This window comes from Talpa europaea, assembly GCF_964194135.1.
Source record: "Talpa europaea genome assembly, chromosome: 11".
NCBI lineage: Eukaryota > Metazoa > Chordata > Mammalia > Eulipotyphla > Talpidae > Talpa > Talpa europaea.
The window spans coordinates 77,930,771-77,945,762 of NC_140078.1; the positions used below are offsets into that span (position 1 = coordinate 77,930,771).

Consider the following 14,992-nt stretch of genomic DNA (forward strand, 5'->3'; position numbering starts at 1 on the left):
TTTATTTTCCACATACATAGGAAAAACTTTAAGTTTAAACACTGACATGCTAACGGAATTTTTAATGCAGGTGCTGCTTCTCTTTGCAAATATCAGTCTTCTAATTTCTGTCAATAAAAAGAGAATTTGTTGAATAATAAATGTTAACGGCTTAAAGGCTATTAAAATTATGCATGTCTGAAGCAGCTCAAACCCTTCTTTTTTTTTTTAAAGAAATCTTTTTTTTTTTTTGAAGATTTATTTATTTATACAAGCACTGGGTACAGTCAGAAGTGCGGGAGGGTGAGAGAATTCATCAGAGCCTGAGCGGGGAGTAGAACAGGCAGAGTGACGAAGTACACTGCTGAGGGGAGCAGCAGGCGGCTGGAGAGGTCTGCGCGCCATGTGGGACCCTCGCCTGGCGTCTGGGGATCGAACCGGTGCTGCAGAGGCTGCGGGCAGCTTTGCAGCCCAGCGCTCAACCGCTGCGCCACCAGGGGAGGCCCTCAAACCCTTCTTATGGACAATCTCTGAAATATTGCCAAAGGCACACACCTAAGGCAAAATCACAATTAATATTAATTATTTGCAAGCACATTTTTGCGATTTGCATTATCTGAGGCATATGAATCCAAGGGAAGGGACACTTGGCCAAAGAGATTCCTTCCATTTCACCCAGAGTGTTTGGATTTGTAAACCATGGGCCAACCCCACTCCTCAAGACCCTAACAGGGCAGGAAAGCACAAGCCCAGGACTCTGGGGGATGCCTACGGGACTATGGGGGCCCCTGAAGCCCTACCCTGCTCTGACACTGTCACCCTGCCCCCACCCCAAAAATCTAGAATCTTCCATATGCTAGAGCCTACCCAGGACCCTCTGGGCTTTACTCTAAGGGTCAGATTTTCCAAGAATACGAGTCAGGGAAAAACACACCTCTGGCCCCGGTCCACACTCCGGCATGTTCCCCTTAGTGCTGGTAGCTTTGGAGGAAAGAGAAGAGACTTGCCCCCATTCTGAGTGTTAGGAGGGAAAAAACGAGGGTTTTTCAGGAAGTGGTTCCGACTCTCCATTCTGGCAAGCAGAAGTCGCTCCAGCTCTCTCTGGGGCATACGTAAGTGATTCATCCAGTTTTTATTCTTTGGTGGACCTGCCTTTTTGGAAATAAAAAAAGTTATGTGAAGCACCAAAAGCGCTAAACAGACAGGTAAGATCTTTAAAAATAAAAAAAAGTCCAGAGTTGGTGACAGATGGAGGGACCACGTGTGCTGACACCTTGGCCAACAGCACGACGCACAGCTGGCCACGCAAACGCTCTCTGCTGCCGTGGAGTCATCACAACTACTGTGTCACTTGAACTCCTCCCCTCACTCAATATCCACACACACCGCTGAGCACAGGCCTCAACGCTCACCTTGACAGTTTCCTTGGTACTGACTTTGACCTTTGAAGGCAAGTCCCACGTCAGGCTGTCCAGAGTGTAGTCTGACTCTTCTAACTTAGGGAGCAGCTTCTTGCAAGAAGGTCCAGCCTTCTTGGTCAGCTCTTTCTTTGGGACGGCATGCATCTCACAACTAAATGTCATTTTTTTACATCTCGGGTCAAAGTTGCCTGCAGTACCAGAGACAAAATGAGTGGCCACACCACAGCGGGGAGGTGAACGAACGTTCCTGAGAGGACTAAAGAAAACCACCAGAGCCACACCTAGCTTATAATTTTTTTCTGACTTTTTACATTCACTGCATCGGATGTAATTGCTCATTGGCATATAAATTACTTCTGGACTTATTCTGTGCACCGGACACTTAAAGCTCAAGTGTTAAAATGTTTGCTCAGTTGTTGAACATGGTAAAAAAAAAAACATGAGATCGTTGTCACACACACAAGCATGTATGTGCACATGGCCCAAGTGAATGCGCTTTAAAATAACTTTTTTTAAAGATTCATTTATGCATATAAGAACTGGGATGTAGGCCAGAGACACAGGGGGTGCGAGGACCCACCAAAGACAGAGTGGGGAGCAGAACAGGCAGATCTACCGAAATACACTGCTGAGGGGAGCAGCAGGAGAGACAGGTCTGCTGCACCATGTGGGTTAGCCCTCCGGCTGGGGAGCAAACCCATGTTGCAGTGGCTGGCGACAGCTTGACAGCACAGTGGCCCCAACCCCTGCACCACTAGGGAGGCCCCCTGGATGCACTTTTTAAAATGCACACACAGGAATCAAAGATGTAGCTTTTTACACCTACATCATCATTCCCAAAAGGTGAAATGAGAACATTCATTGCTAGGGATGCAATGATACAGGAACCACCACACATTCTTAGCACAATGGCGGGTGTGCCGTCAGTGCATGTTACCTCCAGTCTTACTGATCTGCATAAGATCGTGCAATTCCAACCTTAAGAACAGCCAGTGGTAAATGACTAGTATCCCAGGGTACTTGCTTCTGCTACCACTTTCTGGCCTTTTCTTTGTGGCTCAGGCTGTCAGTGGAAATCTTTCCCAATCAGCACTCTCAAGTCTCTGGACCCCAATCCTCCCACCCCCAAATGCCTCTCAGTTCCAATACCCAGAGATCTTCCAAGAGTCACCACCATTGGGGTTGCTGGAGAGCTTGTCTTCTGAGCCTGGCATTGCAAGTCCATACTGATTTGGGTGACAAGATGCACAGAGACTCTTCCAAAGATCTCCCTCCTTATTTAAGCCCCAACACAACTCCCATCCCACTCTTTCTCTAATCTTGCCTCCCATATGACAGAAAACTGGCCAGAGCACAGAACATACGTCTTTCTTTACCTCCTGATTGAGCATCCCCTCTGTACCTGAAGGGCAGAAAGCCCTCTTTCCCTGCACAGGGGATGGGAAGGCCCCTAGGGCCATGTTCTGACACCATTAGGAACTAGTTCTCTTGCTGATCTAGGTCTGCAGACCCTCCCTCTCTTGGTCATTCAACTCCTTCTTGAAACATTTTCATACCTCTTGATCTTGGGCAACTGACAATGTTGAGTTGTGGAAACTTTTGGCCTGCAGGTGGTAGGGAGCTAGTGAGGAAGTGGTACGCTCAGAGTTGACCCTCCCAACAGTCACTATCAGAATGAAGGGAAAAAGAAATGTATGACCCAGGGAGAGGCAGCAAAGGGGGTTGAAGTGGTTCTGCTACTACAGAACTTCCCTGGAATGTTACGAGACTCACAAAGAACATGGAAGCAATACCTTTTGGTGCCGAGCAGAAGGGCGCTGGGTCACTGTAGTAATCATCTGGGCAGATCAAGTGATGCTTCTGTAGCAACTCATTGTCCACACACCATCTGAAGATGGATTTCACTACGCAAAAGGGAATGAGGACAAGCGTTTCCAGCCAGGCTGATGCTGAAGCACCTGCACCCACACTTTCTTTCATCCTCTGAGCCTAAACCATCTAACAAAATTCTTTCTCAAAACGCTGGTAATTGAGATTTAAGTAATTTATTAGCAAATGTTTACTTGTCATTTCAAAGAAGCCTCCCCTTGGACAAGGCTGTGTTGTGAGATTATTTGAGGTAAAACATTGTTATTGACACAGAGAGGTATGTAACAAAACAATTAAGCATGGACGGCTGAACAAATGGCCCCAATTCTTTACCTTATCGTTCCCATACTCTTTACCATGTGACTAGAAGCTCCTGCTAAGAGAATGAGGGTGCACTTCTTCACCCTTGACTTTGGCCATGTGATGGACTTTGACCATTGGGAAACTGCAGGGGCTTGAAATGTGCTTGTGTGACTGAGCTTTCCCTCTTGGGCCTTTGCCATCACTGTGAGAGACTCATGGGCCTGAGAAGCATTCCAACCATCCTGGACTCCAGCATCAACTCACAAGGAGCAGACTGTTGCCCAACCTGCAGCATGGAGTCAAGTTCAGCTGGAGCCACAACTCAACACCAGCCTAGTCAGCAAACCCCCAACTGATCTACCAACACGCGCGCGAGAGAAAACCTGTTAACAGAGTGGGAAGTCAATCACTAATATCTATAGTTGATGAGCCAAGAAATAGTAGAAAAGACCTATTATTTAGAGGTATCCAGATGAATTAAAGCTAGAAATGACCCCCTTTGGAAAATGAACTGATGTTGAGAGAGGGAAGGTGGAAAATTTTTTTCAATTAGACGTCATTTTTGAGAGCAATTTTAGATTTGAAGCAAATTTGAGAAAATACAGAGATTTCCCATTGCCCAATGGCGGTACACTTGTTACCCTTGATGATCTCACACTGACAAGCTACCACCCAAAGTCAATCCTTTACGGTATGGCTCACTCTTGGTGCAGTCTATGGATTTGAACAAATTCATAATGACATGTACAGGAGGCCTTTTATACTTCATGAGAAATTTTTCTGAACTCTTAGACTTTTTAAAACCATGTAAATTAATAACTTGATAAAAATTAAGAAACATATGGGGTGAATGGAAAGTTCTGGAAGTTTTCAGACTTTGTGGCTTGCTCCATTAACCAACACGACCTTACCCTTTGGAGGAGGCTCCCTGAAACAAAGGGGATAGGTAAGACAAGGGAAGAATACATGTTTCTCCCATCATATCTGTTAATTTAGAAATCTGGGGGTTTGGCCCAGTTATTATGATAGTCAGGGTTCAGTGAGGAGAAGAGAAGTCACTCCACAGACTCCAAAGGTTTGAATGCAGGGGATGCAGACTGGGAGGGAGCAGCTCAGGCAAGTCATCGTCAACAGCTCCAGCGAGCAGCGCTGAGGCAGGGAGCACTGGACAAGTGATCAGAAGTTCCCGTGAATCCTGCAGCTGCTCTATCATCTGCCTACTACTGCTTCTTGAGAATAGTGACCTCCTGTTCCAAAGCTCACCATGAGCCTCCCGTGCTGGAACCATGGAGGACAGGTGCATTCTGGAAAACACAGTCCCTAGTCTCTCCCTTGCAATGCAGACATCTAGCAGGGAGTGGCAGCAATGCCAGGCAGAGACAACAAAGCCCAGTTCCCAAGGACTCTGGTGAGGGCCTATTTGAAATATTAAAAAATAAGATAAAACTTCCATAGAGAGGGCAAAGAGCACATGGCAGGATGCATCCTCTCTGTTGATACCATTCTCGCAACAGTCCTCTCCACAGAGGCAGGTGGGTGCTGGGCCCGCAGAAGCAGGGGGCCGCTTATTTATCAGATCCTTGGAAATTCCTGGTCTAGTGACCATCTTCCTCCCCTAGGGAAAGGTCGACTTCCTACACTGACCCTACGCTCCTGAGCATGGCTCTAGAGGGTTGACTGATTCATTCCCCAAAAGATAATGTGGGCGAGTTATCAGCAAGGAAATGGAATGAAGGCACAAGATGTTCTGCAGAATTTTAATCTTTCTCCCACTATTTTGGGAATTTACATGTTTTCCACCTTGTGACATCTGTATTTGCAAACAGAGAAAGGCCACCTATGTGTCCCCAGTAAGAAGTTTCAGGGCGATGTCCTTAATACCAATTCTTTAAGTCATAAAAGACATTCTTGGGTCACCTTGCGCAGTGCTGAGAGACAAGGACCAGAGCAGTGTGTCCATGAAGTGTAGGAAGAGCTCTGCTTCTGCTACTTTTGAAATAAAAGAAACCTTTCCAGAATAAGGCTGAGAAACCAGGGCAGAAGATATCTGATTGTAGCTTAATACTGTCCTGGGAACAAAATGAAATGAAGGCCATCAAAAAACAAAAAAACAAAAAAAACAAACCACCTGAGTGGTGTTTGTTTTCATGTTCTCCATGTTTCATCTTTAAAAAACTGTTCCATCATCCCGACCTCTAGTCAAAAAAAAAAAAAAAATCTTATGAAAGGCAGGGTGGGTATTTGACTTCCAAGGATATCAGGTCACCAATAAGACCTCCTAAGAATCTGCTACCAAGAACGGCTGCCTAGGGCCTCCCCTGGTGGCATAGCGTTTGAGCACTGGGTTACGAGGCTGCCCGCAGCCTCTGCAGCGCCAGTTCGATCCCCGGCCACTGGCGAGGGTCCCACAAAAAATAAATAAATAAAAATAAAAGAATGGCTGCCTAAATCCATATTTGAGGGTAGGGTCCTGGCAGCTACATGAATCTGCTGCAGGGAAGTGGGGTGGGGGGGGGCAGGGGCGGGAAAAGATATGGAGTTGACACTGACTGTTCACTAACAGGACCTGAACCTCAGGGATGGCAGGCCTGACTCACATTCAGAGCCATACCCTAAGGGAAGTCACCTACACCATGGGACACTGCTGGTCAACAGCCCCTGCTCCTCCTAGAAGAAGGATGAGGTGTGTCTTGACAGCAGACACATTCAAGATCAAATCTGGGCCCCTCTGCTCTCAGGGCTGTGGGAAATTAGGGACGTTAATTGATCTTCTAGGTGTAGTTCCTGCACCTAGAAAATGGAGAGAAAATCTACCTCACAGGCCAAGTGGAAAGATCTAGTGGAATAACCTCTGCCAAGCATCCTACACAGCATCTGGCCTCTGGCAGGACCCTGCAAAATTGCAATACTTTCCCCCGTCACTCTCTTCCTCTTCTCCCTTGAAGACACGCATTTGTCAAGTCTCCCAACCCTAAAAGCTCTGCACTTCTGTCTACTGCACTGGAAATACCGATTTTCAGGGATGCAGGAGGACAGAGAAAAGTCATTGGGGGGAGTAAAAAGAACCAGGGCATTTTCGAGAAATAGTTAATTCTAGGTCTGCAGCAATAAACACATGAGATGCACCTGGAACATCTTACCATTCCTGTTCACCAGAAATTACGGAGGTTAAGCATCATCTTTTAAATAACCAATGGATCAAAGAAGAAATCACACGGGAAATTAGAAAATACATTTGAATGAAAATAAAAACACAGTATACCAAAGCTGGAGACACAGTGAAAGTGGTGCTACGAGGGAACTTTATAAACACTTATATTAAAAAACAAAAAAGATTGCAGGTCAACAAACTAACTTTAGAATTTAAGGAGCTAGCCCTGCCTCGCCCGCTGCTCCTCTCAGCAGTGTACTTCGGTCAGTCTGCCTGTTCTGTTCCCCACTCTGTCTCTGGTGAATCCTCTTACCCCACCCCCACCTCTGGCCTATACCCCAGTTCTTATATGCATCTTAAAAAAAAAGAACACAGTAAATCTAAACTTACTTCCCTCCTTCTAAGTACCATCAATAGATGAATGGATAAAGAAGATTTGGTATTTATGTACAAAGGAATACTACTCAGCAGTGAAAAAGAAAAGAAATCTTGCCATTTGCTACAACATGCATGGAAGTTGAGGGTATTATGCTAAGTGAAAGAAGTCTGATATAAAGACTAAGATCATGTAATTCTACTAACATGTTAATAAAAACAAACAAAAGCAAATTCTTAGATACAGAGAACAGGTTCCCAGAGGGGAAGTGTGTTGGGGAGTGGATGAAATGGATAGAGTGTAGGGTAAGGAAAAATATCAGGCTTTTCTGCCATCAGGATAGATGAGGGAACCCTGTGATCCTGAATGCATGCCTGATGGCGGGCACCTGCAGTGGGTACACCTGGGCTAAGACTGTGCTTTTAAGGGCGGCGTTACGGGGACGCCAGGAGAAGACAAAGCAGAAGCCGAAAGAGAAGCCGAGAAAGAAGCCGAGAACGCCAGAGAGCCCAGAGAGAGTGAAGATTTGCTGGGGGCTGGGAGGACTGCCAGCCTGCCAGCCCCCCAGCACTCCTGCCTGCCACATACCCGCTAAGTCCCAATAAAAGACCTGCAAAAAAACACTGAGGACTCTTACTCCTCCTTTACCCGGTCTGCATGGGATCAGAAAACCTGCACTGTGGCCATTCCTGCCCCTACAGAGAGTTAATTGTACAGTGGTGGAGTAAAAACTAGACTTTTGGTGGTGAGCATTGTAGGGTAAGTAAAGTATCAGGCTTTTCTGCCCTCCCGCCATCAGGAAAGATGATGGATGCTTGCGGTCCCTGAATGCATGCCTGATGGCGGGCACCTGGAGTAGGGTGTGGGCATAGGCAGATGGGATTCACCTGGGCTCATACTGCCCTTACAAGGGCGTTGTCACAGGGACGCCAGGAGAGCAGAGAACCACAAGGAACAGAGAGCAGAGGAGGAGAGACCACCAGAGAATGCCGGAAAGCCCAGAAAAAGTGAAGACTTGCTGCCAGCCTCCCAGCCCCCCTGCCTGCCATGTACCTGGTAAATCCCAATAAAAGCCTGCAAAAGCCACTGAGGACTCTCCTCCTTCACCCATCTGCTGGACTCATGGAAAGCCTGCCCTGTGCCTCCTGCCCCTACAATCATGAAGCAATAATTTATACAGAAATCAAATTTTAATGCTGTATACCTGAACCTGACATGTTATAAGCCAATATTACTTCAATAAATATTTTTTTAAAAACAACAAAGTAAAAAACTACTTCTAAGAAATTGCTAAGAGCATTTGCCATATCATAAACTATGGCCAGAAAAAAACAAAATACCGAAGTCACAAGGTACTTTCTATTAGAAACAAAAAGGGCTTGAACAGATTTCTTCAAAGAAGATAAATAAATCAGCATATGAAAAGAGGCTCAATGTCATTTGTCAGGAGGAAGTCGAATCAAAATGATGAGATACTGCTTAACCCATTACGATGACAACTATCAAAAAATGTCAGTAAGGGTATAGAGATGTTGACATCTTTTGCATCGTTGGTAGGAATATAAAAATGGTACAGCTGCTATGGAAAAGAGTATGGCAGGTTTTGAAAAAATTAAAAGTAGAACTACCACAATGTACAAGATTCGGGGACCCATTCCAGTGTGAGTGTATGGAAGATTCTCCACATCAAGTAATCCGCAGACACTGGCAAGGTACCCGAGAACACAATTCTGACACTACCTACCCAGAGACAGCCTCGGGTTCCACAGGTCAAGGGCTCAGTCTCCGGAGCCTGCCCTCCACTTGAGACACCACCCGCGGGGCCTATGGTTCTCACTTATCAACTTGGGTTCCTTTAATTTGTTAAAGCAGCTCACAGAACTCAGGAAATTCAGTTACTCATAGATCCCTAATTTATTACAAAGGATGCATTTCAGGACAGCCAGGTGGAACAGATCTATAGGGCAAGCTATGGGGAAAAGGAGCGGCGCCTCCGCGCCCGCCCCAGGTGTGCTGTACTAACCAAATCTCCACGTGTTCATGAACCCAGCCGCCAAAGCCTCTCCTTTTGGGTTTCTACAGAGGCCTCATTACCTAGGCACGACTGATTAAATCACTGGCCTTAACTATTGATGGCAACCTCTTGCCCCTCCCCCTCCCAGAAAAGCATGTTGGTTTCCCTGGCAACCAAACCCTGTCCTCAGGTGTTTCCCCACAGTTACCTTTTTAACAAAACAAGAGACACTTTTATTACTCTCATCACTTCGGAAAGGGCTTTGTGAGCGGTAGGTCAGGAACACGGAATGTCAAATATGTATGAGAAATACATTTTGGTCATATGAATGGCCAAATACCTGCTTTTTATAAATCACAATTTTGCACATGTAATCCAGAAATTAAATTTCTGTGTCTATACCCCCAAAGAATTGAAAGTGAGGTCTTGGAGAGAAATTTGCGTTCCCTTTTCACACATCATTATTCACAATGACTAACTCATGGAAACAACCCACATTTCTATCAACAGAAGGATAAGCAAAATGCAGCATACATACACATACAATGGAATATTATTCAGCATTTAAAAAGGAAATTCTGCAATATGCTACAACATGGGAGAAACTTGAGGACATCCAGCTAAGTAAAATAAGCCAATCTCAAAATGCTTTATGAGTCCACTTATACAAGACACTTAAAGTCATTAAAATCAAGAAGAAATTAGAATGATAGTTGCCAGGGGGTGTAGGAAAGAATAGGGGGTTACTATTTACTAGGTATAGATTTTGTTTTACTGAGTGATGAAAACATTTGGTAGACGTGCTGGTGGAGACGGATGGAAGTGATGGTTGTTCAACATTATGAATGCATCGAATACCATTGAACTTTACACTTAAGTGGTTAAGGTGGTAAATTTTATGTTATGCATATTTTGCCCCCAAAAAAGATGGAAAAAATTGTCAAGAACATGAAAGACAGGAAAAGATTGAGGACTTATTCCAAACAACTGAGTCTGAAAAAGAGACATAACAATTATACATCATGGCTTCCGCTTCCTAGACAGGATTCTGGACAAGAAAGGAGAAAGCTGCTGTGGGACAGTGGGCAAAATGCAGGTTAGTGTTGTGCCAATTCTGCTTTCCCGGAGGGCTGGTTTTTAAGGGAGTGTTTCTGTTTTGGAGACACACACACACTGCAGTGTTTTGTGGTAATGGGACATCATGTCGGAAACTTGCTCCCCAAAAGAACTGAGAGCAGGCAATGAAGCAAATGCAGTAATATAGTAACACCTGGGGCACCAGGGTGCAGGGCACCCATATGTACCTGGAGGCATTTCAAACGACGCAGTGGCCTCTAGTTGGATCTGCCGCGTGACCCGCTCTCTCTCCGCCAGGTCCCTGGCTCGAGCTTCAATGATGTGTCTTTCCAACATCTCAGCCTCATCCAGGCGCTGCTTATAGAGCTCCCGAATCTGGTAGGTGGATGATCAATTGCACGGAAACAGTGAGATCGGGTAGCTTTACACAACCCCACCCCAGCTTCTGGGCTTCCACTGAAGCATGAGAGAACAGTCACAGAACACATGTAGAAACAGACCGCAGAGGGAGAAAGCTTAGAGGTTTCATAGGAAAGGCCATAACAGCCAAGCCTGAAAGTCTCCGGACTCCAGGTTGCAAACCCTGAAATACCACACACAAGTTAGCACGCCACGGGTGGGAGACAAGAGTTGTGCCACGCAGATCCCTCTCCAAAGAATGACTTGCTACCCAGCTGCCGGGAGTACAGCGAATGGACCACAGCTGCCAACCCTCTCAGAATCTACCTGAGTGGCTTGAAAGGGCTCACCTGAGACTCACTTTAAGGTTGTTTTCCTCTTTCTACAAATGAGGACGCAGAGCTGCTGTTCCAGAGACTGGGCATGCCCTCTAAAATCCGGACATGAGTGCCGTGGTCGAGATTGTGGTTTGTGACACAAAGGCAGGCACCCAAAAGTGGGGTGACTTTCAGTGTTATGTCCAGGGAACAGCGACTAGCTATCTGCCCAGGCCGTATATGTGCAATATATCATGGGGGCGGGGGGTGGGGTGTGTGTGTGTGTGTGTGTGTGGGCGGGCTTAAGGCTAGCGAGGTGCTACAGATTTGTGGGGAGATGCATGTGTGTGTGTTGGGGGCGCACGCGTAGCGTCCTTCCACTAGAACATCTGTGACACCGCCGCATGGACGGGCACTGCATCTGGCAACCGATAAGCGCTGCCATTTGCCGAGCGGCTGAGTTCCGAGGGAGTAGCTTTCCCTGGGGTGCTCTGGGTTCCCCTGAAAGGTCAGCTAGTGCGACGCCACATCGAGCGCGCGGGCAGCGGGGAGCACGTTACCTGCTGCAGCTCGTCCACGAACTTTTCGTGGCGCACATCCTCGCTGCCGCGGGCCTTGATCAAGTTGGCGCTCACCTCTTCGCCGATGACCTCGGCAGTGTACAAGCCGCGGAAGACGCCCGTGAGCAAGTGGGCGATGTCCTGGGTGCGCAGCGAGGTGGGGCGCAGACGCAGCAGGTGCGGCTCGGGCAGCGGCGCGAGGCGGCCTGGCCGGCCCCGGAGGCCACCGTGGAGGGCGGCGGAGTGGGCGAGGGGGGACAGCCAGGGTGGCTGGCGAGGGCTGCGGGGCCGGGCCGGGCGCGGGGTCGCCGTCCACTTGGCCCCAGCAAGCGCGCAGGACCCGGGCTCGGGAACCGGCGGCGCCTTCGGCTCGCCGGTCTCCATGGCAACTGAGAAGCCGCTCTCTCCTCGCTGCACTTCCTCTTCCTGCCCCGCCTCTTCCGCTTTCCCGCCCCCGGCGCGGGGGTGCCCCCCACCTGAGCACGGGCTGGCAGCCTTGGCATCACCTGTTGGCAGGTGAGCTCAGCGTTGAGGCCACGGTGGAGAGAGGGGCAATTTGCAAAAGGCCAGTCTGAGTGCGAAACCTTCCTAACTATTCCGTCCCTCCCTCCACTCACTTACCAGTTAAAGTCGCGTTTTTAATATTTATTATATAGAATTCTGTTTCAGGTCTAGGCTTCTGGAGATGCCAAAAGAAAGAGAGATAATGCTTCTGGAAAAAAAATCAAAATATTAAAACACCCATTCTAGAAACAGATGGGGGTGAGGTGTGTGTGTGTGTGTGTGTGTGTGTGTGTGTGTGTGTAAGTGAGAGAGACCGAGAGAGAGCTAGTGAGCTGCAGTTTAGTGGGTTACAGTCCGGGTGAGATATATGCTGGTTGTCATGGAATCACAAAGGATAGGAACATAATAAGCCTATAGAGTGAGCATAACCAGTGGCTTTTTTGAACACGGAAGACCAAGCAGAGATTTAAAAGAATGAGTTGACTACCATCATTAGTCATCACGGAAGTGGAAATAAAAAACACAATGTGATACCACGGCACTGACTTTTTTTAGTAGAAAGTCAAGAAATAAACTGAAGAAGTGAGTGTTGATTAGAATGTGGAATTAAGTTTAAATTTTCAAATTATTGTGTTGGTAATATAAACTAGTATTGCAGCTCTGAAAAACAGAGTTTGGCACTTTCTTAGAAAATTACGCATACAACAAACCCAATTCTAGGTATTTTACCGAAAACTTAGGTGCATGCGAAACCCTATATGCAAATATTTTGGAGATTTGTTCATAATCTCCCCAAACTGGAAAAAAAACCCCAATGTCCTACCCACTGATAAAGGATAAACTGCAGTACTTCTAACAAAGGAAAACACTCCACTATAAAGAGGAAACAAACTGTTGATCCAGACAACAGCATAGATGAATATCAAGTGCGATATGCTAGATAAAAGAAACCATTCTCAAAAGGTTACATACATACTGAATGATTCTAATTGTAGGTTATTCTAGATAATGTGAAACAGAAAACAGGTCATGGTTGCCAGGAGTGGATGGCATGGAGTAAGGAGGCCACGAAGTGACATGTAACATGCCTGCCCTCCAGCTACCCAGCACCCCAAAATTATTTGCCCAAACACCCTAAGCCTGGGGGCAGGGTCTGTGCAGACCTATTCTTGAAAGCCTTCCTCCTGCTGCTGTCTGGTATGTACACTAAAGCGTAGTTTTAGGGGAAGATGGGATTGGGGGGAGCTCGGGCAAGTGGGTTGTCTGGTCCAATTGTCCACACATCAGTGACACCCCCAACAGCAAAGGAAGGAACTGTGGGTGGGAAGAGAGGGGGCATAGTCCAGGGGGCCTCCACCACTCTATTGTTAGAAGCAGACCTGCACAAACCCGGTGGTCTTGTTGCTCAGAAGCAGCTCTGATTGTTGGAGACTCCCTGGCTCCCCTTCCTATCTCAGGGAAAGATAGGACAATGGAGTCTGGTGACACTTTTGACCTCTCCTTCCTGCCTCCAAAGAGCCTCTGAGAAGGTTACAGGGGGTCTGACCCAGCCTGGGTGAGGTCACCCCCTTTTTCTGTGACCCCCCTCCCACCCTCTGGCTACAGCCCCCTGTGCTCCATCCAGGTCAAGGCTTCTGGAAACCCTCCAATACTTCCAGTGGCAAGGGCCACACTTAGTCCTGGTCTTCCTCAACCTTTCAGCAAATCTGCTGCTGCCCATCCCCTACCTCACTTTTTAATACTAAAAGAATAGAGGGGTTTTTTAAAAATTAAGCATTGTAAGTTGCATTTAATAGCCTTTAGATACCCCATACCACAGCCGTCACCAATCAAACTCAACAGCACTTGATTCTCGCACTACCCACAAGTTAGGGTGACGCTCCCTACAATTTACAGTAAGACCCTACTCAGGTCTGCAGGCAGGGATTAGGGAAGTGCATCTCATTTCTGATCACTAACATGTGATGAAGAGGATCAGGAGACTTATGAAAGCAACTAAGAAGTGATTCTGAATTCAAAGTGTGTTATTTGGAGATATTAACAAAAACATCACAATAATGTAAATATACCTGCTTCTACTGAATTCTTGTTGGGCAAGTTCTCAAAAAAAAAAAAATGCAATTCTGTAACTGTTTCCTGCTACAGAAAGGAGGGTACTTTTTCTTTTCTATTTTTTTTTAAATGGAGGTTTGCTTCCCCCCACAACAGAACTCCATATTTTGCTAAAACTAAGGCATACACAGCAGCAATAATACATACAGCAGTGAGCAAATTCACAGCAGCTAGATAATTGGGGGGCCTGGAGGGCTGAGAATAAATTCAACCAAGGTCAAGAATCATAAAATTTTAAGGTCAGAGCAAGCTCAGTCAATAACTATACAGTTCCCGTTTTGTACAGGACTGGTTATTAGCATCTTTCTTTTGCAAACCCATTTCTTCTAAGGGATACACTCCTTCCCTTGCTTTCCCCTACGAAATTCCTCCCTGCCTCCCCAGCTCCACCTCCCTCTCCTATTGCGCTCTCTCTCTCTGCCAGATACGCTGAATTCACCCCTCACTCTGCCCAGCATTCAACTTCTGTTTGCTCTCTGACTAACCAAATAATGGATGGTTCACACTGTGCACCAAGTAACACAAGGCTTAGCCCCCGGGACCCACTAGGAAGCAAGAGGGCATGTCTTGAGCCGCCCTCCCCACTGTATGACCAGCCTGTTTTGCTGAACTGAATGTTTGTCTCTCGTTATCATTTTTGACCTTTCAATTTTTTTTTAACTTTTAAATTGCAAAAGTTGCACATAATCATGGTTAAAAAAAATCAAATGGTACATAAGGAATAAAAAATGTCCTCCTGCCAGCTCACCTGCCTGCCTGGGACTATGCAGGTGCCTCTTTTTTTCTCTCTCCTTTTCTGTTTTTTTTTTTTTTTTTTTTTTAAGATTTATTTATTTATTTATGGATACAGTCAGAAGCGCGGGAGGGGCGAGAGGATTCACCAGAGCCAGCGCGAGGAACAGAACAGAAC

The 14,992-nt window shown here is 46.5% G+C and overlaps 1 protein-coding gene across 1 annotated transcript in view; it reads right to left on the reverse strand.

Moving 5' to 3' along the window:
• DLEC1 (DLEC1 cilia and flagella associated protein) overlaps positions 1-11,850 on the reverse strand; it is a gene marked incomplete at both ends in the record, with an annotated part of 46,102 nt that extends 34,252 nt beyond the window's left edge. Inside the window, 5 exons of the mRNA XM_084247803.1 lie at positions 914-1,131; positions 1,392-1,588; positions 3,194-3,304; positions 10,418-10,565; positions 11,467-11,850. Coding sequence (XP_084103929.1) covers positions 914-1,131; positions 1,392-1,588; positions 3,194-3,304; positions 10,418-10,565; positions 11,467-11,850 — 1,058 coding nt within the window. The remainder of the gene's footprint in view (positions 1-913; positions 1,132-1,391; positions 1,589-3,193; positions 3,305-10,417; positions 10,566-11,466) is intronic.
• Between the last annotated feature and the right edge of the window lie 3,142 nt (positions 11,851-14,992).